The sequence below is a fragment of the Blastocystis hominis genome (genome assembly GCF_000151665.1).
Source record: "Blastocystis hominis, Singapore isolate B (sub-type 7) whole genome shotgun sequence assembly, scaffold_1".
Classification (NCBI taxonomy): domain Eukaryota; class Bigyra; order Opalinata; family Blastocystidae; genus Blastocystis; species Blastocystis hominis.
In genome coordinates, this window is record NW_013171816.1 from 1,023,810 (window position 1) to 1,047,854 (window position 24,045).

The window sequence follows — 24,045 nt, forward strand, 5'->3', positions numbered from 1 at the left end:
AAATTCGTGATTGCAACTTTCTTCCCAGAAGTCTACTGTAATGTCTTTAACAAATTTTTGATTTGCACAAACAAGCACATCTGCTAATCGATTCCAATATCCATTTTGCATGATCTTCCATCTTGCTAATCAAACGCTTGGAAGTACATGAAGCATGATCTTTCCCATTTTTCTTCTCCGCCTCGATCATCTACCACTCGCTCCCTTCCCTAACACATACACACAGAATCCTCTTATAGATCACGGTTCGTTCCTGCTCATCACTTGGCAGCAATCGCATCAATTGCTCTCTCCCCAGCGTAATCCTCCACGCGACCTCCATCTCCGTCAGCTCTCGACTCACTTCCTCTCGCAGCTGGTTCACCATCCGTTCCACATGAACGGACCGCGCGAACTGGTACATCAAATCGGCCGCTGCGCCTTCGCGAAACGGATATTTGAGCCATTCCGGATGGCGATACGTCGCGTCCTCCACGCGCCAGACGTCCGTTCCCACGAGCTGCTCCTTCATCGTGCGATACGGATCTGAAAAAAAGGAAAGAAGAAGAAGAGGATACGTGGGATAAATTTGAGCGCTTCTTGCTTGAATTGGCGGATGCAAACGTGGAAGGGAGAAAGGAAGTTACTGGTGATCGTTCCGATGTGGTTATGAAGGAACGCGTTCTTCGTGTACACCGTTTTCGTCTGCGACGAGCGGTGCTGCAGAATGAGCTTCTCGATGTCCTCCGTCCAGTTCTCCACGAAGGGCTCGTAGCGACTTTCGCCGTGCTGCAGGAAAACGCAGAACGGGTCTTTCTGCTTCTTCTCCAGATCGCTCAGCAGCTTCTTCAGCCCCGAAACGCCCGGAAACGCCTCGATGACGCTTCGGAGAACGATGCGCTCATCGGATTGCGGCGCGGGGATCAGCAAAATATCCACGAACCTGCCCAGTTTTTCAGCGATAAACGGATCGTTGGTCCCCGCGAGCAGCGCTCCAGGGAGTTTCTTCTCGAGCGAGGCCTCGATGGCGCGGAGATCCTGGTCGTAGACGGTGAGATAGGGACGGAAGTCGTGAGTGGGAACTAAAGGATGGATAAGCGAAGCGAGGGCAGTCATCACTTTCGATAATAAAGACACGCACGGGCAAAACACGACGAGGGACTGGGAGAGAAGCAGGGCTTCCCAAACTCTCCAGAGAACGTCATGAAGAAGGCAGCAAGAGCGAAGCATCGGAGAATCCTACGACGTGAAACAGCAGGAGAAGCAGCGTACCGTGAAGAATCCTTCCACAGAACAATCTGCTGGAAGCGTTTTCCCCAATTCTTTCGATCGCTTCAACAGCTCCACTTCCTCTTCGTCCACCTCCAGCTCGCCAGTTGGAGACGCGATCACGGGGATGGAGCAGGGGAATTGGTAAATGTGGGAGTCGAAGGTACCGCTGAGAAAGAGTCGGTTCACAGCTGGCTCCGGTTCTTCCCAGCGAGAAGGCGTGCAGAGAGAGCTGGTTGGATAGGAACCACAAAGAGGAGTTGTAGGCTCGGTTAGCACGCTGTCTGGCAAGGAGTCACTTCGCTTGCAACGACTTTTGTTCGACAAAGAAGAAGAAGAAGAAGAAGAAGATAATAATGATATGGATGATATTGAAAACAGTTTGCGAAACAACGGGGTGTTTGGAATACTCAACTGGAAATAAAGATCTAATACCGGCAGCGAATACACACCACCGACCTCTGGGTGTGGCCTACGTTGAAGCGAAGAAAGAATCACTTACCAGAGTGAAACAGCATCTATTACTAGATCGATAACTTTTTTATGGTACTTTAAATAGAGAGAACCTACTAACACAGATAAGCTACAATTGAGGAAACAATGAACCAGTACTTGCGAAATAAGGAGTAAAATGGAAAACGAGATAAAATGATAAACGAAAACTGAGAGAATCCTCTCTGAGCTGCTAGGTTTTCAACACGCCTACGCTAAGAACTCATTCCACAAGACTCACTGAAAATATATGTAACCATACAGAAAGTTGTGGTTGTCGCATGTTTGCATAGAATAAGACACATCTTTGTCGGCACGAATACGAATTACAAAGAAGCACTGGTTCTCCGTATCTGAAGATGTTCTCGGTAAGGACGATATCTTTATCTCGTTTCTCACCGATTCGGGTAAAAGGAGCTTAGGGTACTCGTAATCAATCTGAGGCCCCTTCTTTTCATCAAATGATGTTATTAAAATAGAGTTTATCCACGGTTCAATAGATTTCTCCATTTCGGTGGACATCACCAAACTAAAATGGGGAAATATCGTTCGATCGAAAGGGTATACTGTACTGTTACGTCGGACTACAATTTGCAAAGCTATGATTCGTGCTTTAAGGCACAGATAATGGTTCAAAACTCAATAATCGTTATTTCAATCTTTTAAAAACGTGGGAGCCCACTACTCTCATATTCTCAATTCCAAAGATGTTCAACGCTCTCTCTTTCATTCTATTTGGAATAATGCTTGGCGGCTTCCTATTTTTGTCGTATAAGAGCGTGGAGTTTACCAAGGTTTTCCCTGAGAATAGTTCGGCGAAAATTTCTTCTCCTGTTGTGGAGCAGAAGATCAATTTAAATGTATTGGAATAATTTCGTTGATGAGATTGTAGGAAGAATATGACATTACCGTAGTGTCACAGTCGAGGTGAGTGGAGTGCCTTGGTTCTAATGGCATAGTTTTGAACGTGTTTATTTCCTTCCCTATTGGCTTGACCGCTGGAAAGGGTATTGCTGTGCGTAGTTGACTCATATAGTCCTCTGTCGATTGCGTTTTTCCTCTACGGTCACGGATCAGTAATTTACGAAGACTACATCAAAACACTCGATATTCCGAATCGGTTGAATGTCATTGCACACTTCAGTGATGCGCCGGACCCATACCCGATTAACAAGCTGAGAAATATCGCCTTAAGAAATGTTCGCACAACCCACATTTGGCTTGCAGATATGGATATGTGGCCTGCCTGTACATTTGTTGATAGTCCCCCTCATCTCCAGTGGATCTGTACAGTACTCTTAAGTCCCTCCCTCGCGACTACCTTCAGAGGAATGATGTTGCGACGATCATTCCAGCCTTTGAGTTCATTCTCCCTAAGGGCTCCATTTGCGATAGTTTTACGGGCTGTATCGACAAGTAAGCCTCGCTGCTGATTCGGTTGATTGTAGCATCAAAAACCTCCTTCCAAGTACCAAGAAGGATGTGCTCGAGTGTGTTGAAAAGGGCTTATGCAATCGTTTCCGAGTCGCTTCGCATACGCATTCATACCATTTTGATGAGTGGAACACTCTCCCACCGACGACCTATGTAACCGACGTGCCTTGTATGGAGAACGACATTCAAGAGCCCTACATTGTGGTGAAACGAAGCGAGAAACTGCCTCCGTTCGACGAGCGATTTGTGAACTATGGAAAGAATAAGGTGCAATGGATCACACATCTCCGACTGCTGGGGTACAAGTATACGGTTCTGTCGCAGAGCTTTGCGATTGATGTGCCGCATCCCAAGTCGAAGATTGCAGAGGATTGGTTTGCGGAGGGATCGAAGACGAACTGGCGAACGAAGATGCATGTGTATGTGGATGCGTTTACCGAGGAAGTGTTGCGAAGCACTGTGGATCAGAAGCTGCAAACGCCTCTCTGCTCTTAGTGTGGTGATCATCAATCAGGTTAGAGAGAGTTTTCATAGAATCAAGCGTGATATTAACAAATGAATTGCAATTGTTTGCTTGGAACAAACACTCCAAACAAGTACAAGCTTAATATCCATAGCCATAGCTCTGATCGTATCCGTAGCCCTGATCATAACCACCCTGATCATATCCATAGCCCTGATCATATCCACTCTGATCGTATCCGTAGCCTTGATCATAGCCATATCCCTGATCATATCCATATCCTTGATCATATCCACTCTGGTCATATCCGTAGCCCTGATCATATCCGTAGCCCTGATCGTATCCATATCCCTGATCATATCCATAGCTCTCATCGTACTGCTCAACGGGCGCGGCGGGAGCTTTCTTCGCAGGCTTGGCGGGCGCCTTCTTGGCGGGCTTGCGAGGAGCGAAGTCCTCTTCCTCCTCCTCCTCTTCCTCGGTCAACTCCACAGGCTTGCGGGCAGGTTTGCCAGGCTTGGCGGGCGCCTTCTTGGCGGGCTTGCGAGGAGCGAAGTCCTCCTCCTCCTCGTCCTCATCATCGAAGCGGCTCGCCTTCTTGGCAGGCTTGGCAGGAGCCTTCTTGGCAGGCTTACGAGGCGCGAAGTCCTCCTCGTCGTCCTCCTCGGACACTTCGACAGGTCGGCGACCAGGCTTCATTGGAGGCTTCTTGGCGGGCTTGCGAGGAGCGAAGTCCTCCTCTTCCTCTTCCTCCGACACTTCCAATCCACGACGACCAGGCTTCATTGGAGGCTTCTTAGCGGGTTTGCGAGGCGCGAAGTCGTCCTCCTCCTCGGACACTTCCAGTCCACGGCGGCCAGGCTTCATTGGAGGCTTCTTGGCAGGCTTGCGAGGCGCGAAGTCCTCATCCTCCGAGCCGGACAGATCCATCGCGGGCTTCTTCATGTTCCTAGCGGGCTTGCGAGGCGCGAAATCATCATCATCGTCATCCTCAAAGCGGCTCGCCTTCTTAGCAGGCTTGCGAGGAGCAAAGTCGTCGTCGTCGTCGTCTTCGAAGCGGCTCGCCTTCTTGGCAGGCTTGCGAGGAGCGAAGTCGTCGTCGTCATCATCGTCGTATTTGCTGGACTTCTTTCCCTTCTTAGGAACATAGTCGTCCTCGTAGTCATCGTCATAGTCGTTCTTCTTGGCCTTTCCGCCCTTTCCAGCCCAGATCTGGTCGACGAAACAGTCCTGAATGAACTGCTTCACACCTTCCTTATCACTAGGCTGAGGACGAGGATTCTTATTCTCATCCCAGTTCTTCAGGTACTTCTTAGCAGCTTTCTATCTGTCAACGCGGAGAAATTACACAAACCTTGTTTCCTCCGGTAACTACCAGGTCAACTTCCTCCTTGGTCCAAGTAGCGAGGGTCAAGTGCTTAATTGTGTGGCTGAAAGAACGGCTACAACATGAAACGATACAAACACAACCCACTGGACTCCACTGCATCCAGTGCATACCAGAGTGAGGAAATCCATCACAAAATACTGAGGACCCTAAAGATAACTCATCGTTGGCATGGATGACCTTCTGGTTACAAACAAAACAGTTGCGGTTTCCAGCCTTCTTCTGGAACTCCTTCAAGCGCTTCTCGAGGGCAGACATACTTCCAAATCCTGAATAAATAATGTGGACAATATCTCATCTGAACAATGATAACCGCGGTTATGTGTTTTTGTACATATCGCAATTCTCCTATGTTTGCATGGATGTAGAGTATTGCAACAACTGGAAAACGTAGTAGGCAAAGTTTGTGTAGTTTAATAGTGTTCACACTCTTCTATTTGAAATACGACGTAAACATCATAATTGCCATAGGATAGCACATAATAAAGAGTAAATCTAGAATATAAGATGGATTCAAGTAAAATGCATTTACCGCGGTTATACCGAACATGCTTATTTCCAAATGCCAATTTTTCACATTATTCTCTGTAACATTAATAACGCATGATAAGCAAGCATCACACCACTCATGTGAAAATGTGACATCATTCCTTAAGTAAATAACATAGTCAAATAATAAAACGAGTTCAATGTATTATTTATCATATTCTTTTTCTTCGTCACAATCATTTACTTTACTTTGTTTTTGTTATATGTAAAATATGAGGTAATCGCGCTTTATTTCAGAATATAACAATGTAGTGATCAAGAGACTAACATTGTCCAAATGCTACTAAATAGGAAGAGATGTGGGCGATATCGTGTTCACGAATGATGAATAGATGGATTTTCTTCAAACAGATATCAAAAGAGGCTCTTTGACATTTATGCGGAAACAAAGTCAGTAAAAGATGTATTGGTGTGGTCCTTATCTCACCAAACTAGTTTAAGGGAGAAGAAGTTCAATTCATGTATCCCGAAACTGTAAAGAGTACAATCACAATTGAATTCCAAAAAGAAGGGTATTTCTTATCCTGCATATATATCCTAGTCACATTTTCGCCTCAACTCATGGAGATCATACCATTAAAATTGTCGACTTCTCTACAGGCCATATTATTCGGGTATGTTGTTTTCTACATCCCCGAATGACTAGACGTTGGTTGGGCACCCTCGTACTCCTTGGGCAGTGAAATTTCATCCTCGTAATCCCGATATCTTAGTGAGTGGATGCATCGGTTCCTTCGTGATCGTCTGGGACTGGAGAAACAACGAGATCTTAGCTCAGACCATCATCATGCAGAACGTGATCATATCCTCTCTGGACTGGCATCCATCGTTTGATTGAATGTCTGGTTTGACCCTCAGAAAAGAACTCATTTTGATCACTTGCGGCACCACCGTGTACATCTGGAACTATTCCGTGGTGGCAATCCCCCGCTCTCACGCATAGAAGAACATTCTGATTAACCTTTTCCCCACAAGCGTTCGCAAGTTCCAATTCGCTCAGTTTTACGGAGACGGCCGAGGATTCATCGCCTGTTCGTTTGTCGACATGGCTTCATTGTGCAGCCCACGAAAATCTGACGAATCGAAGGCAGCCTCGCACCTTCACGATCAGTCGCTACCAGCTGGTGAAAGACGTACGCTCCACGTTGTGCTTTGACTCGAAGAACTACACCAAAGCCACGGTCGTGTACGGATGCAACGACATCACCGATCAATCCACTGTGAACTGTGCCAACGGCATCCACTTCTCGCAGAACGGAGATTACGCCATCATTTCCGTGTAGCAACTCAATCCCTTGGCTCTCTAGAAGCGAACCTCCGCAGAACTCGCTCTACTCCTTGGACTCCGTTCCCGATATTCCCCGCCCGTCCCTGCTCCAGCTGAACAATCGGCGCATTCCCGTCCATTCTGGCGACGCTCTGTCTCCTCTCCCCGCTCCCGCGCAGACGCCTCGGCCCCAGGAAACAGTGTTCCACCTCACGCCCTCACGGACCGCCGCCTCGCAGGAAGCCCCGCGCGTTCCCACGCTTTTCACCCCGCCGCATCCCCGCACTCCCGCGGGTTCTGCGCTGCACACGCCGCCATTGGAACCGCGGGAATATCACGAAGACATGGCCGCTTCACTGCTGCAACGACCGCCGAGCATGCTCTTTCTCAACCCTCCCGCAGCGCCGTTGCTGCACCCGCTGGCGGTTCCTGTGTATGAACCTGTTCAGATGATTTATCCGATCCGGTCGCCTCGCTACATCGCAAAAGTAAGCTTATTGGGAAACACCCTCGGGAAGATTGTGAGCAAAATTCGAATTCCGGGTAGGAGAAGAAAGGGGGTGGAACGTAGAAAATGCGATGGTGTCTTCCTTGCAAATCTCTCCAAGCAATGATTTCATTTTAACGTCGTATCGTATTCGTAGCACGGAAACATCGAATTCATTCAAATCGATTTTCTTTCACATCTATCGGCAGCTGGATTGGCGGTTGTATGTAGGTGCAGGCCAAGAGAGTCGAGCCTAGTTCGAAAAAATCGGTGTGAACGATAACGCCAATATAGCTGTGTGGAGCCCTCTGATGGATGGCCTCGTTGTGGGCACTGAAAAAGGAAAATTGTATATTTTTAGATCTGTTATTTCGCCTCTGTCTCGTACCAGACCCATCGCACAACCCTCCTGCCCAGAGAGTGCCAATCAAGATACTCCTCCACCAGCTATGGACACTGTGTCTTGCTGTGTTTGTTACAAACAGAATACTTGGATTCCTTCGACTTGGAAGAAGAAGAAGAAGCAGCCTTCGCCTCGTCACTCTTCTTTGCGTTTTTATTCTTCTTCGAGCGGCGATTCTTCTTCTCTACTGTAGCTTTTTTCTCCTGCTCCTTCATTCTTCGCTCTGCTTCCTTCTTCTCCTTCTTTCGCTGCTTCTTCTCCTTCTTTCGGTTCTCCTTCGCTTCCTGCTCCTCTCTCTTCAGCTGCTTCTTCAGCAGCGCTTTGAACTTCCCCACCTTGTTCTTTGTAATTCTCCATTCGTGATCGCGATACGGCGCGAGCTTCTTAATCGACACGAACTTGCGCAGCTCGCTATCGTCCGCCTGGAGAATTTCATCCGTCGATAAGCCATAGGAGAGAGGACGGACCTTCGTGTAGTGGAAGCGCACGGGAGTGTCGCCGATCATATCTTCGTAATCGAGATTGTAGAGCTCATCGACGAGCTTCTCAGCCTCTTCTCGATGCTTCTTCAATTCTTCATCTTCTTCCTCCGTTCGTTTTTCATTCTCATTCTCATTTTCCTTCTCTTCATCCAACAATTCCTCATCACTTCCTTTCTCATGATCTTCATCTTCCGAATCTTCTTCTTCTTCCTTCTCTTCGACTTCCATTTCTTTCTTCACCTCTTCAGGAAGCTCGTCTTCATCCAAAATCTCCTCTAAATGAAGATCCGGCTTCACATCCGGATTCTCTTCGTCTTCTCCGTAATAATCATCATTGAACAAGCTTTCCATTTCGGCGTCGTATTTCGCAGGATCCCAGTCCTCATCCAGGTTAATTTTACTCATCAAGTCCTTATCCAATCCTCCGATTTCTTGGATTTCGTGCAGTTTCTTTTCGATTTCTTGACGCTTCAATGCACGCAATCGACGAAGTTCCTCTTCGCGACGTTTTCGTTCGTCTTCTTGTCTCGTTTCGTTCAGGAAAGCTATTGAATCGAATTCTGTTCATAAAAAAGGATATAATTTCTTGGCCTCTCGTTCCTGCTTTCGCTTATCTTTCGAGCGTCGCATCGATCCTTCGATGTTTCTACCTTTCATTTCTCCTCTTCTCGCCTACCGCGGATACGAAATAATATTCTCCTGCTCGTATCGGGTATTGAACAGATATTCGTAACGGTCTTGCTGGTCAATGTCCTTGATATCTTCGTCCAGATCGACATCTTTCGTCGCCTTCGTGCTCTCCACATCCATGTGTCCATCGCTATCCAATCAAATCTCCCCTCAACTCGCTACTCCAGATCGAAATCGTCGCCGTCTCCTTTCCATCGCATGTTCTTAATGTAGTCCAGAAGGAATCGCTCCTTCTCGTCTTCAGGCGTCGCTTGCAGATAGTTCTGCACGTTCTTCTTCATTTCTTCGTCCGCGTTTTCTTCCAAGTACTGTGCGAACTTGTCTTGCTCTTCCTCGGGAACATCTCGCTTTGTGAAGAAATCCTCGTCGTCGTCGCTCTCTCCCATCTTCGCTTCCACCGTGATGTTAAGAATTAAACAAAGGCAAGTCAATAGGATATTCTTCTTTCTGAATTCCTTCCAGCACTTCTTTCTTGAGGTTCTCTTCTTCTTCTGCCTTCGAAAGTATTCTCTATGAAGATCAAAGGAAACGTTGACTACTCACTTCTTCCTTCTTCTCTGAACCCTTCTTCTCAGCTGAATCTGCGTCCGAATCTGCGTCCGAATCTGCGTCCGAATCAGAGTCTGAATCTTTATCCAGAGTTCCCCTAGAAATAAATGAAATAGTAAAAGAGAAAACGCCAATGCTCGCTCTCGAATCATATCCTTTGCAGTACTATTCATCAAACAACAGCCAACTCGATTACTATGCTTCTTTCTTCTTCTTCTTTTCTTTTTCATCATCTTCGTCGTCATCATCATCTTCTTCAAAAAACTTGAACTCCTTATCGAAAATACTACAACGTAAGAAACCACCCAGAATGTTCTACCGTGGGTCCTTGATTTTAATCATTTGGATCTCATTCAAAATTTCTGCTTCTTTCTTAAAACTATGCATTGACCACAAACATGACTATTATACGTCAAACCTTGCCCTTCGTCTTCTTCCGATGACTCTTCATCATCGCCATCCAGATCAATGCCCATTTCTCTGGCTTTGGCCAACTCCTGTTTTTGCTTTCTTTTTTCGAATCTATTCAGTCAACATCATTGCTTAGTGCATACTCTTCTTTAAATTGCTTATTAACATGGAGTTGGTTGATATCTTCCGAATCGCTTCCCTCATCACTGCTAAACACATCCAACGTCTTCTTCTCCTTTTTTGAACTCATATTCGTTGTAAAAATAATCTAAGGAAGGAGTGGAAAAGAATCACTGAAGTTTTTAAAGTTATAGTGGTTCGGTTGTGTTTACAAGCTCGATTTGAATGCATTTGTTAAATATCTGCTATTATTGAAGTAACAGAGTAATTGGATAAAGTCGAGCCTTTATCTCTTTTATTCAACTCTAATACACAAGAGAAATCACTTTATTATTTATGAATAGCAATCTCTTAGAATGGTAATAATACCCCTGGGTAGCAATTTCCACTCTGTGATTGGCAAGAGATTCTGTAACCCCCAAGCAAATGAGTTGTTCTAGAATATGCATTTTCCCCAGATTACTTTTTCTTTGTGCAATAACTGATGAAAAGCATTCTGAAGTATTTGCTCTATACGCTTATGGTGGTTGCGCTCCTCTCTGGACCGAGTAAATCCTGAAAGAGTTGATAATTGATAGGTATGATGGTGTTTGCCCAGGAGGATGATGAAATTATGGAGGAGATCCCTATCGAGACTTCGGAGGAGGCTGTAGAGGAGAATCCTACGATGGAAACTTATGAATTCCAAACGGAAGTGAATCGTCTTATGGATATTATTATTAACTCTCTTTACCAGAATAAGGATGTGTTCTTGCGTGAAGTGATTTCGAACTCTGCTGATGCGCTTGACAAGATCCGTTTCATTTCTCTGACGAATAACGAGGTACGTAGTTGTTCAATGCAATGTCAAACGTTGTGAATTGTGCTTCTTTTTGTACGATTATGATGAGCTTGTGTCTGTGAGGATAGAGATCTCCAGGAACAGCTTTGTGCTGGCGAACCCTTCTGGTCCTCTATTCGTATGAACGCACTTTGCGTGAAAACGCGGTCTGAATCATGCTGTTGTGTTCGAATGAATGAATGAATGAATGAATGAATGAATGAATGAATGAATGAATGAATAATTGAATGAATGAATTTGCAAATTGTTGAACATTTATCTAACGATGTCTCTAGGCTCTGGGAGACGACTCCGTGGACGACTTGGATATTCGCATCAAGTTCGACGAGGAGGCTGGTACTCTGACGATCACGGATCGTGGTATTGGTATGACGAAGCAAGAGCTGATCGAGCATCTTGGAACGGTGGCCAAGTCGGGTACGACGCAGTTCGTGGAGAAGATGGCTGCTGGAGGCGATCTGAACATGATCGGTCAGTTCGGTGTGGGTTTCTACTCTGTGTATTTGGTGTCGGATCGCGTGGTGGTGCGATCTAAGAGCGACGAGGATCCCGTTCAGCACATCTGGGAATCCAGCGCGGATGCGACGTTCAAGGTGGGCGAAGATCCTGCGGGCAACACGCTGGGTCGCGGTACGGAGATCACGATGTATCTGAAGGACGATGCGAAGGAATATTTGGATGCGGACAAGCTGGAAGGCCTGATCAAGAAGTACTCGGAGTTCATTACGTTCCCGATCTATCTGTATAAGAGCCACACGGAGACGGTGGAGGTGCCTGTGGAGGAAGAGGAAGAGGAGGATGTGTTCGAGGGCGAGGATCTGGAGGATGAGGAAGGAAGCAACGCGGAGGAAGTCGAGGAAGAAGAGGCGGAGAGCGACAAGCCCAAGACGCGCACGGAGGAGAAGACGGTGTGGGACTGGGAGCTCATGAACGAGCAGAAGGCGATCTGGTCTCGCGACAAGAGCGAGATTTCGGACGAGGAGTACGCCAACTTCTACAAGACGCTGGTGCGCAACAGTGAGCAGGAGCCTCTGACCTGGACCCACTTCAAGGCGGAGGGAGAGATCGACTTCAAGTGCATTCTGTACCTGCCCAAGAAGGCGCCCGCCGATCTGTACGAGGACTTCTACCACAAGAAGATGAACAACCTGCATCTGTACGTGCGCAAGGTGCTGATCCAGGATTCGTTCGACGATCTGCTTCCTCGCTATCTGTCCTTTGTGGTGGGTGTCGTGGACTCGGACGATCTGCCTCTGAACGTGTCGCGTGAGCAGCTGTCGCAGGACAAGGTGCTGAAGGTGATGGGCAAGAAGATCGTGCGCAAGGCCATCGAGATGATCAAGAAGCTGGCCGAGGAAACGGCTGCGGAGAAGGAGGCTGAGAAGGCTGAGAAGGAAGCCGAGAAGACCGAGAAGACCGAGACGGAGGAGCAAGTGGAGCAGACTGAGCAGACTGAGCAGAAGGAGGAGGAAGTGGAGAGCACGCAGCCCGAAGACAACGCGAACTACATCGAGCTGTGGGAGCAGTTCGGCAAGTCGCTGAAGATCGGAGTGATCGAGGACAGCGCGAACCGCAACAAGCTGGCGCGTCTGCTGCGCTACAAGTCGTCGACCTCGGAGGGCAAGTGGACCTCGCTGGAGAACTACGTGAAGCGCATGAAGGACTGGCAGAAGCAGATCTACTTCGTGAGCGGCGATTCGGAGGAGAAGCTGGCCGAGTCGATGTTCCTGGAGACGTTCAAGCGTCGCGGTGTGGAGGTTCTGTACTTCACGGAGGCGATCGATGAGTACGTGGCGCAGAACCTGCGGGAATTTAACGGCAAGACGCTGCAGGACATCACGAAGGAGGGCGTCGAGCTGGGCGACGAGAAGGAGCATCAGAAGAAGGTGCAGAAGGCCTACGAGGAGAAGTACGAGAGCTTCACGAAGTGGCTGAAGGAGCTGCTGGGCGACAAGGTGGACAAGGTGGAGATTTCCAGCAAGCTGGAGTCCGCGCCCGCCGTGCTCTCGACGAGCCGCTACGGCTACTCCGCCACGATGGAGCGCATCATGAAGTCGCAGGCGCTGCAGAACCCGGAGCGAGCGAAGTACTTGAAGTCGCACAAGATCATGGAGATCAATCCGCGCCACCCGATCATTTCCAGCCTGCAGAAGATGGCCGACGAGGATCCGGAGAGCGACGTGGCGCGCGACTTCGCCAATCTGCTGTACGACAGCGCGCTGATGAACTCCGGCTTCATGATCGAGGAGCCCAACGAGTTCGCCACGCGTCTGTACAGCCTGATGAAGGAGTCGCTGCAGCTGGAGAGCATGGAGTTGGAGCCCGAGATTGAAGTGCCCGAGGAAACGAACGAGGAGGAAGAGGAGGAAGAAGCGACGGAGGAGGACGAGGACGAGAACGAGAACGGCATCAAGGTGGATCTGAAGAACGGAGAACAGATGGATGAGGACGAGTTCCGCGAGATGCTGAAGAAGGATCGCAAGGAGGACGAGGAGGATGACGAGCTGTAAAGAGAGGAGAATGTACACTGGATTGATTGATTGATTGAGTTGGGCTTATTTGCTGTATTTAAATGATGGGTTGAGTGAGTTGTTTGTTGGAAATGCGTTGGATGGATGGAGAGAGAAAGGAAAGGTTTGGTAGAATGATCCTGTTTAGAAAGAAAGTAAAAATTGCATGCGAGTGTAATTTCGACGATTTTACCTATCAAGCGAAAGCTTTACATTTGAAAAGGGTGTCACTGTTGAGCAATAGACATTTTGTGGAGTATTGAGCGATTCGGTTCTGAGGAAACTCCCTAATTTAGTTTAGATGATCCTCTGGTTTGCAATTTTATGTGTAGCATGCTTCTTGTACACGAGGGCCATACATTATAGTGCATATCCAATGCAAAGTAAACTAAAATCAATCAACATACGATCTGGCAAGAATAAAACTACAGCGGATTATTTCTCTCGTAGTACGAAGGTTATAGAAAAGTATCCCTCTTTTGAAATGTGTGGTAATGTACACATTTGAGACTTACTTGAAAAATAGTGTGCTACAAGTATGGAGTGCTGTGACGATTATTATGAATCAACTTCCCCTTTTCTTGTGAAACTAAATCGGTTTCCCAAACCAATGAATTACCTCGGAAATGACAAGAGATTGTTTAATGGAATGGCGGACTATGATTTGAAAAAGAGTCTTTCTGTGACATGTAATTCTGCTAGCTCAATTGTTAATTTTGTCTATAATCACTCAGATTATTTACAGGTATCCTGTAAAGACAACAGGACTTTTTCCTTTTGCCAAAAGTACTACTTGTTCAAGGTTTCTCACGATTTGAAGTGTAAACACTTCTCCCGAATGCCTTGTACTGCTCTCTATTCGATATTCACTCTAGATGTACAAAAGCCCTTCAACAATATCACGTTGACTTTTACAATGACGTAGCTTCATTTGAACAACTCATTCCCTAGTCTTGACAAAACGTTTCATCTCAAGAAACATCTTGAACGATGGCCGGGACCCATTGTTCTAACACTAATCATAACGGGATCAGAACTAAACGAAGCTTTAAAGCTGATCATAAAGCTAGTGAAAACAAAACGTGTTACCGTTATTGTGTACATGCAGACAAGCGCTCCTATCGCTCTGTCGGATAGTGAGCACGACAAACTCAGCTATGCCCACAACATTTACCCCATCAATCTTCTTCGTGATCTTTCCATTGAGTCGATTGAAACTACTCATTACCTTGTGGCCGATGCGGATTTGATGCTTTCGCGTAGCTCTGGACATCCAACTCGATCCTAGGCTCGCTGTACTCAAACCTGCTCCAATCCAAACGCTTCCTTGACAGTCCTTTTAACATTTTTCTCATCCAGCCACTGAAATTGGCGGATTCTGCGCTCTCTGCGAATTGCTATCGGTCCAATAAGGATTGTGAGTTATTGTATTGTCTTTCTGCTCGCCTTGTGAGTTGTAGATGGAACGACATCCCCGATTCAAAGCAGGACATCGAAGAGCAGTTCTTATCTCAAGAGATAATCCCAGCAAAGAGTGAATACGCTGTGAGAATGCAGAGAAGCTCTGACAGATAGAATGTGCTGAATGAAACGACGTGGATCGAGTCTACAGACATAGCTTTGTTCCAAGTGAAGATTACGAGTGGCTTGATGTCGTATGGAGTGTATAAGCGGTATCCCAGTTTGCCGTTGTATCATCCCTATTTCTTTGGAGAACTGGATCATGAAGAGTTTTTTCATTATCTAGTCACACTAAATCGTTTGGATTGGATAGAGGGGTTATACGTAGGGTATAATTTTTACATTTTGTCGTCTGATTTTGGCTTCGAATTACCTCATTTCGATCCCAAGCTAGTATGGTCAGATAATGCGATTACATCATATAATATGATGAGGCTGTTTAAGACGATTGCGAAACTGTAGTTTGCTTGCTTCAAATCTGGGTTGGAGCTTGTTTGTTCGAATTTTGTTTCATTTAGCCCCTAGTTCTCTTTTATTTGACCAAATATAGACTATTACCCAAAGCTGGAATTATAATCTTCAATAACCTAAATGCAGTTTTAAAATGAGTTTCTTTTTTCACTTTCTTTTTTCCATGTCTTTGACTTTTTTGCTTTTTCTTGTATCATCTTTTATTTTTAATGCCTATGTGAAATGTATTAGTGGTGAGTTGAGAACAACTATAGACGTGGTAAATAAGAGATTACTCGTAGGGATTTATCTTATCGTTTTGATAGTAGCACGATTTGGATTTCAGTGTTTTGGACAAAATCTATGCCAACCACAACCCTTATATTAAGAAGTTTTCTGGGACAAAATATATTGGCCGAATAGTAAATGAAAAGGAGTGCTTTCACCGCCACGTTCCATACGAAATAAAAGGATCTTACAGCATCCCTTGTAAAAACGCCAAGCGCATTTCTTATTTTTTAAACAAGTACCGCGACTCCCTTTATTACCCTTGCTATGACAGATCGGTTTATTCTCACTGCCAGCCCTTTTATTTGATGGTTTTCGATTCAAGGGAAATGAAATGCTCAACGTTTCAAAGAAAGCCATGTATTTCATAGAGTCGCGTTTTATTTAGATGTACGAAGTCTTCCTATCGACTTCACTTTGATCTCCGTTCTTTCCATGAACAGGATTGATAGAATCCCATTCCTGGTTCAGCGATGGAAGAATCGAATCTGTTTGGCCGTTTTGTTAACAGAGAAAGAGATCCCCCAAGTTGAGGATTTTATTAACAATTTCTCGAAAACGAAGCAGATAACGTTCATTCTCTATATCATAAAAGAACTCTCAAACGTTCCTTTCCGTAGTATATACTACGACACGTTTGGCGCGGATCATTATAACCAAACTATCTTCCCAATCAATTTACTGCGTGATTTAGCGATTGAATCGATCGATACTTCCCACTATGTCATCACAGACATTGATGCTTTTCCTTCCCAAACTCTTTATACATCTCTTCAGAAGCATTCTGAGCTTTTGAAGAATGAAAGAGTTGTCATTCTGCTTAAAACGTTCCGAATGAACGACAAGGTGATAAACATGAAGAAGTGCTATCGTCGTGGCGTCTGTTTGGATATGTTTTGTTTCTGAGTACAAATAAGATGTAGTTGGAAACAAATTCCGTCCACAAAAAAGAATTTGAAGGAGATGTATGGGACGAAAGTGAAGTCTCATGATGTGCTGCGACATGTAGTGACTACGAGTGAATGACAATCTAGGACATTGTCGATGTTAATGTAATGCTTAACGAGACCCAGAACGTTTTGCTTCCGTACAATGCTACACATGATATGGAGCCGTATTCTGTCGTTCGTCGTTCGATTAATAATCCCATTTTTAATCCATATTTCATTAATTATGGATACAATAAAGAAGAGTTGATGAATAAGCTAACGCTTTTGAGTAGGATTGTTGTTGAAAGAGTGTAATGTAGATTATTCCTACTACATTCTTCTCTCTGATTTTTTCGTAGACATACCGCACAAACAATCAGTATACTCAAAACAATCACATTCAAGATATACCGCAATGTGGAGATTGCTTCACACGGTTCGTAGAACTTATGAAAGCATGGCATCATCTTATGTTTGTTCGCAAAACCGAATACTCATTATTCTCTTTCAAGCAAGAGATTATTGGTGGGAGTATTTTTTTCCTTGACGAATCGTTTTCGAGCATTCAGAATATATTATCTGTAAGATATTGGATAAAACAAGTGAGAATTCTAGGTGTGAGCTGGAATGCTTCGTTTAGGATCTTTTCGGTCTAAATTGGTGACTAGAAGTGGATACCAACAGCTTAGGAGGAGTGTTTCATCAAGTCAAGGTTTATCGAAGAACGAATCTGCCTCAAAACTATTACTTTCTGGTAAATTAGGGAGTAAATTGACAACCAATGTATTTATTTTGGTTTTCGATTTGATATAGGCTCTTTCACGAGTTGTGTCTCTTTTGGAAGAAATTTCAAATCCAGCGTCTATTTTAATCTTGTCATATCCCATTGTTCTTATGGATTTTTGAATTAGCCTTAACGTTTGAGTAATCGAGATTGGGAGCGATTTCGAATCCAAGAAACAATCGACGTGTAGAGACTTGCATTTAGGATGTTGTTTAGACTTGCCCCTCTTTCGTCGATCGAGACTGAAGTCCATTCTTTCAACTCACTGATTCGAATGATATCTTCAGATTATCCGAATATATTGAACGATGAATCCTATCGATTAATCAATGAAAGAGAGCAGCTAGTGGTCTTCGAGTCAAATCGAGACATCTTTCTTCCTTCCAACACCCTAAACGTTTCCTATTCACAACAAACAAAATCAATTATTCGTAACATCAACCTTCTCAAATCCCATAGCATTTCCCCCACCGATTTCAGCACTTTTCTCTCGAGCCAAACAACTCAAATACCCGATCATTTGAACAAAAAATACTCTGATTTCGCTCGAATCTACGCGTTGTTCGATTCATTCCTCAAAGATCAGCGCTTGTACTCGCCGACCGATTTCGCTTCCACGCTTTCTACAAACCAAGAGTTTCTTGATCTCTTCGCACGCGTTTTCTTGTTTCCAATTTTTCACAGTTAGCGATTTTCGCACTTGTTTATTTTTTCGATTGAACACAATTCACTTGTCCAAAACCAATTTCTTTCCGCTCTGATTCAAAACCCGGAGTGCCAATCCGCTTTGCTTACGCACCACACATCGATCGTAAGACGATAGAAGTAATCATTTCCATGTAGACGCCTTCGGATCGATTGAATCCTGAGAATCTTTTTCGAGACTATGTGGCGATTCAATCCGTAGAGGGAAATTGCTTAATGAGCGATTTCATTTCGATTTTGGACTTGAAAGTGAATGCTGCGAAATCAAAATCAAAATCGAATGTGATTCAGATCCCGAACTCATGGAATCGAGAGAATTCTCTCAAGAAACCGGAAGTGTTTCAGTGGAAAGATATCGAAAAGAACGGCTATGGAGTGCGATTGAATGAGTTCTATTCTGCAGTGGAGGAACAAGAAGAGATTGTGAATCAGATCAAAAAGATCTTGAAGGGTCCTGCGATGGCAAAAACAAGATCCGAGAATTCAGTCGAGGAATTGGTGAAAGAAAATCGGTTTGAAAACCATCCAATGAATCACGTCATTGGAGTATTCTTCAAGACACAGAAAGAAGTCGAGCAGTTCTGCACGCTTCTGAAACAAGAAGGGCTTCCCTATCGTGGAAACGAGGAAACTAGCAACGTTCGATTTTTGTTTTGTTCAGACTTGTAGTTTTCGGAGGGAATCAACATTCTCCGTCTTCTTTATGATCCAAACGACTCTAGAAGTTATGATATGATGACAGTGTTACAACTTCCTTCGCTTGAAATCTCCACAACGACCCTCCAAACTTTTATTCAGAACTGTAAACGAAATCATCAAAGTCTTTATGAAACGGTGAAGGAGGCGTTGAAAACTGAAGCGAATCTTCCACAGAATGAATGGAGAAACTTGTCGAAATTAATGTCGACGATCCAATCATTGCATAATCAATTACTGAATTATCCTGGGTCTTATCTTCTTTACCAGTTTTATAATCGAATTCATGAATTACCACAAATCATGAACGATTCTGAACGCCAGTCTTCATTGATTGGTCTGTTGAATGAATTGATGTATTTGGAAGACGGCCATTCGCCTCTTTTGAAATCGAACTCGTCTTCTCCATTCTTTAAACTTCACGACTACATTGAGTACAAACGACGCATTCCTTTCACTCTAGTTTCCTTTCATTCATTCCTCTCTTTCCTTCCACTTCCATCTTGGATCGATTGCGAAGCCTTCAAGGCCATCCTTTAACGAAACTTCTTCTTACGCAATGTGACTCCAATCCAGAAGAAAAGGATGAAACCAGCCCAATCGATTCCAACGTTATTCTTGTCGGAACATACGCAGATCGATATCCCAATTACTTCACAGTAGCTCATTTTGTGTATTCATTCATTTCAGTCTCTCTTTTTGCCTCAGTTGAATGCTTCCAGGATTTCACTTCATCGCGTCAGTTCTTCCTGTTTGTTCCCGGAATGCGCCATTGTCCCTGACTCTTCTTCAATTCAGCCTGTCGTTTCATTCATTCACGTTCAGTTTTAGTTCGTTTCTTCCTCGTATGACGTTCGTTGCATTCAAGAACTTCTCTCTCGCTCACTCTCACCTCCCTATCTCTCATACACACTATTCTCTTCTTCAGGACAAATGCGTTCTACAAAGCCGAGTGTTATTCTATCGTCTCTTCTTCCTTCTCCTCCGAAACGCTCTTTAAAACAAATCTCTCGACCCGTTTCTTCTTCTTCAACTTCTTCAACTTCTTCAACTTCTCCTCCTTCTTCTTCTAATGTTGATTTTGCTTCGATTCTTTCGGAAACTGACGAATCGGGAGATTCTCGTCTTCTTCTAAGCGTTTCACGAATCAACAAATACTTTCAATGTCCTTATGCTTTTTATCTTCGCTACGTTTCTCTCATTTTCACGTTTGATTGTAGGTACTGAACTCGCAGGGACTTCCAGTGCCTTATTTGAGCTACGGATCCTCGCTTCACGGATGTTTGCAAGACTTCTCCACTGTTTTTCTTCTTATTCTGCTTGATTTTAGCTTCTTTACAACCCACAATTGCGCGAACATTATGCAAATCGAATCGCAAAGCAGCCAACCGAAGCGAATCTGCGCGCTCTTTTAAACAGCAGCGAGAACAGCAAACAAATCCAAACACTTCTCGATCAATACAAAGCATTGGGCGAAACTCCCGATGAAACGGACATCATTCGCGCGGTTCTTCGGCATCATTGGAAAGAGGAGGATTACGACTCACCTGCGACGAAGAAGCTGATGAAACTTCACTATTACAACGGAGTGATGAGTTATTTGAAGAGAGAAATCAAACGATATTTTGAAAATCCAGAAATCGCGCCGATTTCTGTAGAATCGGAGTTTGCTTTGGATGGAAGCATCGAAGTGGATGGAAGAGAGGAGAAATACCGGTTTAGAGGTGTGTTTGATCGCATCGAAGGGTAGTTTTTGGATGAATGAATGAGGGAAAGAAAGAATGGAAAGCCGGAAACGATCGTCGAGTACAAATCGAACCCATCAAACAAGGAGTTGAATGAAGAAAGCTTTGCTTCCAATGTGAAAACGTATTATTCATTCCAAGCTGCGAGGTTTGAATGAGTTTGTATTGTGATCTTTAGTTATGTCGATGCGTTTCGAAAGCTGAACGGATCGGATCCTTCCAATGTAAGATAAATAGAAGGGATTGAGATTGTAGATGTGGTTTGAAAACATCGAGTCTGGAATCCGATGTCAAGTCGATTTAGGTAAAATGGATGGGAAGTTGATCGAGTCGAATATCACAAAGTATATCCGAGGTGTGCGTGCTTGCGATTTTTCGCGGTGTAAGAACGAGTTTCAATGCTCGCGTTGCGAGTTTCGGGATATTTGTTAGTTCACTTCGATTGTATCCTGATTGTTTGTTATGGACCTGTGATGTTTCTATCATCTATGTTTTGTTTCCTTCATTTCATTTTTCTGTGTGTGTTCGCTCAAACCACTTTCGATCCATCAATTCTCAATATAGATTTCGATATTCGCAAAGATTCGCTTGTAGATCGGCAAAAACGGACCGTCCGGCAAATTCGTCGCGAATTCCAAAAGCTCCTCTTCCTTATTCATCATGTCCAGACAGAGAATATAGACGTATTCCATAGCCAATTTCTGCCAGCTGTTCTTTTCATAGGCTCCCAACTTGCTCTTGATCCACTTCACACAGTGATCGTAATCCTTCGACCGATAGAAAATCAAGGCGATTTCGATATTCACGCGATCCACTTCGTCCTGCGAGAGTTTCTTGGTCTTCTTCAACGCGTTGCACTCCTTCAACACGTCCTTCACATTCGCGATTTCTCCGTTCTTCGCAAATCCAGCGAGTTCCTGATCGAAGATATAAGCCTGCTTCATGTGATACGCCAATTCGGGCATTTGCTTCACCACTACTCTTCAAACAATCCATCAATTCTACTCTCAGCCGTAATGAGATGCGACGATTCTTCTCCCATCAGCAAATTTTCGCTACAAATGAATCAGCATCCAATCGCAAACTATAGCTGGAAGAGAATCGAATTGAACGAGCCTTCCGGCTCTCTATTCGCTACGAAGAAGAACAGTCGACGCAATGAATTCAACGCAGTCTTCGACTCTTCCTCGCTCGCCTCCATCTTCATCTACCCGTCAAAACACACAAAAACGCAAACATAATCATCGAGTTTCTTCATTGCGAGCGTTTCCCACGCTTTCAAATCTGTGGGATCCATCATCAACGTATTCTCTGCAGAATATTTCGCAGTGGACAGCGATTCGTTGGAGTTGGACTGCAGAGCGAGCAGCGTTTGCAAGCGCAGAGCGTTTTTGAGCATATCGTTGCGATGGAGAGAATACTTTTTGTCGCAGAACCACACCGAGAATCTCTTTAATTCAATTGAATCAAACCGAATCCAACGTCATACGAATCGATTATATTTTTGACACACGTCGTTCCGAAATTGAAGAGCGAGTCGACCGAAACCGTCGCGTTCTTTCCGCGAATATACTCCAAATACAGCGCCGTGAAATGGAGATATTGGCAATACGGATCGAACGGATACATGTAAACCAGCTATTTCTCATCGGAACAATCAGGGATTCTACCGTAGCTGTTTGTTCGGCCGCGATTTTTCCCTCGATCAGCTTTTCTTTCACCAGAGATTCCTCCGTTATCAGCTCTTCTTCGCTCAGCGTGCCATTCAGAAGCCGGCAGACGCCTCCATCGCTATGGAAATACGACGGATTGCATGGATCCAGCTTCATCGATTCGATCGAATTCGATCTGTTTTCCGCCTGCTCCGCGAGATGACGCAACTCTTGGATGGTGGCTTCGAGCCTCGCGTCTCCGTTCGGTTTGACGCTATCGAGAACGGCGATGCATTTCTGATAGAGATGGCAACGATAGAACGATTTGGCGCAGAGAACACGGACGTAATCGTCCTTCGAAGGGAGCAGCAAACTCGCACACTTCAGAACGAGCTGCTCCGTCTGCGATCGCGTTTTGTTTCCTCTGCGAATCAATCGATGAGCACACAAAGGACTGGAGAAGAAGGAAGAGAACGGCGCTTTCGGGAATCGTGGCGACTGAGCAGCACATTTCGGCGAGCTATGCAGTGAAACGCCTGCCCGATTTGTACATCCAACGCCTTATCTTCTCTGTGGAAGTAGTGATACTGGCAATACGCTGCAATGAATCAACGGAACGAAATTCTAACCTTCCAAGAAGAGCAGGAGCGGACTGTCTGAAGCGAGATTCCGTCCCTGGCTGATGATTTCCATCGCTTTCTCCGGCTTTCCGTTCTTCATCAGTCTAGACATGATTCGCTTTTGATAAAGCTTTACAGAATGCTGTACATCGCGAAGGGAGTTACGATACTGCTATGCAGCACGCCTCTCCAGTGCTTTTGAAGCTCTAAACACTCCAACAAGGCGCGTTCGCGAACGGCAAGGCGCGGATCTGCTTTGGCCAAAGCCATCCACAGAGTGAAAAGGCAATTGGCTCGGATTTCCTTTTCGCATTGATACTCGTTTCGCAGCAGATTTCGAATGAAGAACTGAATCAATTTCAATACGAGCTAATCAGTCAAAGAATAAACAAGCAACAAACTGAATGATGGGAGGATAAAATAGGAGATGATTCGGCGATTTCGACCTCCGGTTTCAACGAATAGCTCGACACATCGCTGCGAACTGCCATGGATTCATCGTCCATCCAATCCGTCCTATTCTAAGCAACCATCAAAGCGATCATACCATCCCTGAAGATTGCTCGGATCCAAAAACAATCGCTGCTGATTGACGATTCGCTGCTCTTTTTCCAGACTTTCCAACTCGTCGGTGTTGAGAAAACTCGACAAGAGCGAGTATTTCAGACGCAGAACGCAGGATTTCAGTTCCAACACGCTCGCACAATAACCCAACTCGCGTTGCGCTTCGTTCACTCGCTCCAATGCCGTGTTGAGAACCACCAACGCGTATTCTGTGCGGCCTTGGCTGATTCTAGAATGATTAAAAAGAAAAAAGAAAAGAAAAACAGATCGAGAGCGAGTTGATAATAAGCGCGAGCCAAATGGAAAAGGAACGCTTCGAAGTGATAGTGCGTGGAGGTGATCGGAGCGTCGTACATTGGTTCGAGAAGAGAAAGATTCTCTTCGAATTGGAGAGAGCGCGAGAGAACCTGGATCGAATCGCAAGCAAAGAAATACCTCCGATTTTAGGAGAACCGCATCGAAGTACAGACAGGACATGGGATTCTCGACATCGATCGGATCGCTACTCTGAATGTTCAGTTTTTGACTCAGCGTATCGAGCAAAAGATCCAAGACGCGCGTCGCAGACCCCAATCGAAACATCTCAATCCAACGAAACGGCCTACCTGTAGAGATTGAAATAACACTCTCCTTCCGCTTGGTAATACTTGCAAACCGCCCTCCAGTTGCACAGCGAAGCGAACGTCCCGCCATAGCCCGCTTTGATTTCCTCTTCGCTGTGCTTCTCCAAGAACGCAGAGCAGATGGAAACCATTTTCTGGAAGTGCGTGATCGCGTCATCGTACTTTTTCTACAGTCAATCGGCCCTTGCAAACGAA

General features: G+C 45.1%; 10 protein-coding genes; 6 read left to right on the forward strand and 4 right to left on the reverse strand.

Annotated features, from left to right (window-relative positions):
• Positions 1–46: 46 nt before the first annotated feature.
• On the reverse strand, positions 47–1,209 carry GSBLH_T00006170001 (uncharacterized protein; the record flags this gene model as incomplete). The annotated part of the gene is made up of 3 exons (XM_013039283.1): positions 47–190; positions 221–525; positions 558–1,209. The coding sequence occupies 3 exons, from the start codon at positions 1,207–1,209 to the stop codon at positions 47–49; spliced, it is 1,101 nt and encodes a 366-aa protein (XP_012894737.1).
• Positions 1,210–3,020: 1,811 nt separating this feature from the next.
• Positions 3,021–3,564, forward strand: GSBLH_T00000975001 (uncharacterized protein). XM_013039284.1 has 2 exons: positions 3,021–3,156; positions 3,189–3,564. The coding sequence occupies exons 1-2, from the start codon at positions 3,075–3,077 to the stop codon at positions 3,329–3,331; spliced, it is 225 nt and encodes a 74-aa protein (XP_012894738.1). The 5' UTR covers positions 3,021–3,074; the 3' UTR covers positions 3,332–3,564.
• Positions 3,565–3,778: 214 nt separating this feature from the next.
• GSBLH_T00000976001 (uncharacterized protein) lies at positions 3,779–5,292 on the reverse strand (the record flags this gene model as incomplete). XM_013039285.1 has 4 exons in its annotated part: positions 5,205–5,292; positions 5,112–5,173; positions 4,992–5,079; positions 3,779–4,960 (listed from the first exon to the last, which is right to left on the reverse strand). The coding sequence occupies exons 1-4, from the start codon at positions 5,280–5,282 to the stop codon at positions 3,779–3,781; spliced, it is 1,410 nt and encodes a 469-aa protein (XP_012894739.1). The 5' UTR covers positions 5,283–5,292.
• A 740-nt stretch (positions 5,293–6,032) lies between these two features.
• On the forward strand, positions 6,033–6,516 carry GSBLH_T00000977001 (uncharacterized protein; the record flags this gene model as incomplete). Its single annotated transcript, XM_013039286.1, has 4 exons — positions 6,033–6,085; positions 6,115–6,187; positions 6,220–6,401; positions 6,432–6,516. The coding sequence occupies 4 exons, from the start codon at positions 6,033–6,035 to the stop codon at positions 6,514–6,516; spliced, it is 393 nt and encodes a 130-aa protein (XP_012894740.1).
• A 903-nt stretch (positions 6,517–7,419) lies between these two features.
• GSBLH_T00000978001 (uncharacterized protein) lies at positions 7,420–7,923 on the forward strand (the record flags this gene model as incomplete). Its single annotated transcript, XM_013039287.1, has 2 exons — positions 7,420–7,554; positions 7,585–7,923. The coding sequence occupies 2 exons, from the start codon at positions 7,420–7,422 to the stop codon at positions 7,921–7,923; spliced, it is 474 nt and encodes a 157-aa protein (XP_012894741.1).
• An 18-nt stretch (positions 7,924–7,941) lies between these two features.
• On the reverse strand, positions 7,942–8,617 carry GSBLH_T00000979001 (uncharacterized protein; the record flags this gene model as incomplete). The annotated part of the gene is made up of 2 exons (XM_013039288.1): positions 7,942–8,026; positions 8,058–8,617. 2 exons carry the CDS (start codon positions 8,615–8,617, stop codon positions 7,942–7,944), a joined length of 645 nt encoding a protein of 214 aa, XP_012894742.1.
• Positions 8,618–8,776: 159 nt separating this feature from the next.
• On the reverse strand, positions 8,777–9,288 carry GSBLH_T00006171001 (uncharacterized protein; the record flags this gene model as incomplete). Its single annotated transcript, XM_013039289.1, has 3 exons — positions 8,777–8,858; positions 8,889–9,032; positions 9,065–9,288. The coding sequence occupies 3 exons, from the start codon at positions 9,286–9,288 to the stop codon at positions 8,777–8,779; spliced, it is 450 nt and encodes a 149-aa protein (XP_012894743.1).
• A 1,307-nt stretch (positions 9,289–10,595) lies between these two features.
• GSBLH_T00000980001 (uncharacterized protein) lies at positions 10,596–13,409 on the forward strand (the record flags this gene model as incomplete). XM_013039290.1 has 2 exons in its annotated part: positions 10,596–10,815; positions 11,109–13,409. The coding sequence occupies 2 exons, from the start codon at positions 10,596–10,598 to the stop codon at positions 13,331–13,333; spliced, it is 2,445 nt and encodes an 814-aa protein (XP_012894744.1). The 3' UTR covers positions 13,334–13,409.
• Positions 13,410–18,166: 4,757 nt separating this feature from the next.
• GSBLH_T00006172001 (uncharacterized protein) lies at positions 18,167–19,428 on the forward strand (the record flags this gene model as incomplete). The annotated part of the gene is made up of 3 exons (XM_013039291.1): positions 18,167–18,589; positions 18,620–19,080; positions 19,110–19,428. The coding sequence occupies 3 exons, from the start codon at positions 18,167–18,169 to the stop codon at positions 19,426–19,428; spliced, it is 1,203 nt and encodes a 400-aa protein (XP_012894745.1).
• A 389-nt stretch (positions 19,429–19,817) lies between these two features.
• Positions 19,818–20,823, forward strand: GSBLH_T00006173001 (uncharacterized protein; the record flags this gene model as incomplete). Its single annotated transcript, XM_013039292.1, is given in 6 exon segments — positions 19,818–19,862; positions 19,882–19,947; positions 19,977–20,392; positions 20,423–20,515; positions 20,570–20,615; positions 20,647–20,823. The coding sequence occupies 6 exon segments, from the start codon at positions 19,818–19,820 to the stop codon at positions 20,821–20,823; spliced, it is 843 nt and encodes a 280-aa protein (XP_012894746.1).
• Between the last annotated feature and the right edge of the window lie 3,222 nt (positions 20,824–24,045).

What these genes read in the sequence shown, in the direction of transcription:
- GSBLH_T00000975001 (XM_013039284.1), top strand. Translation starts at nt 3,075, where the DNA reads ATGTTGCGACGATCATTCCAGCCTTTGAGTTCATTCTCCCTAAGGGCT. An exon ending in TTTACGGGCTGTATCGACAA is followed by an intron (nt 3,157 to 3,188) that starts GTAAGCCTCGCT and finishes GGTTGATTGTAG; the next exon opens with CATCAAAAACCTCCTTCCAA.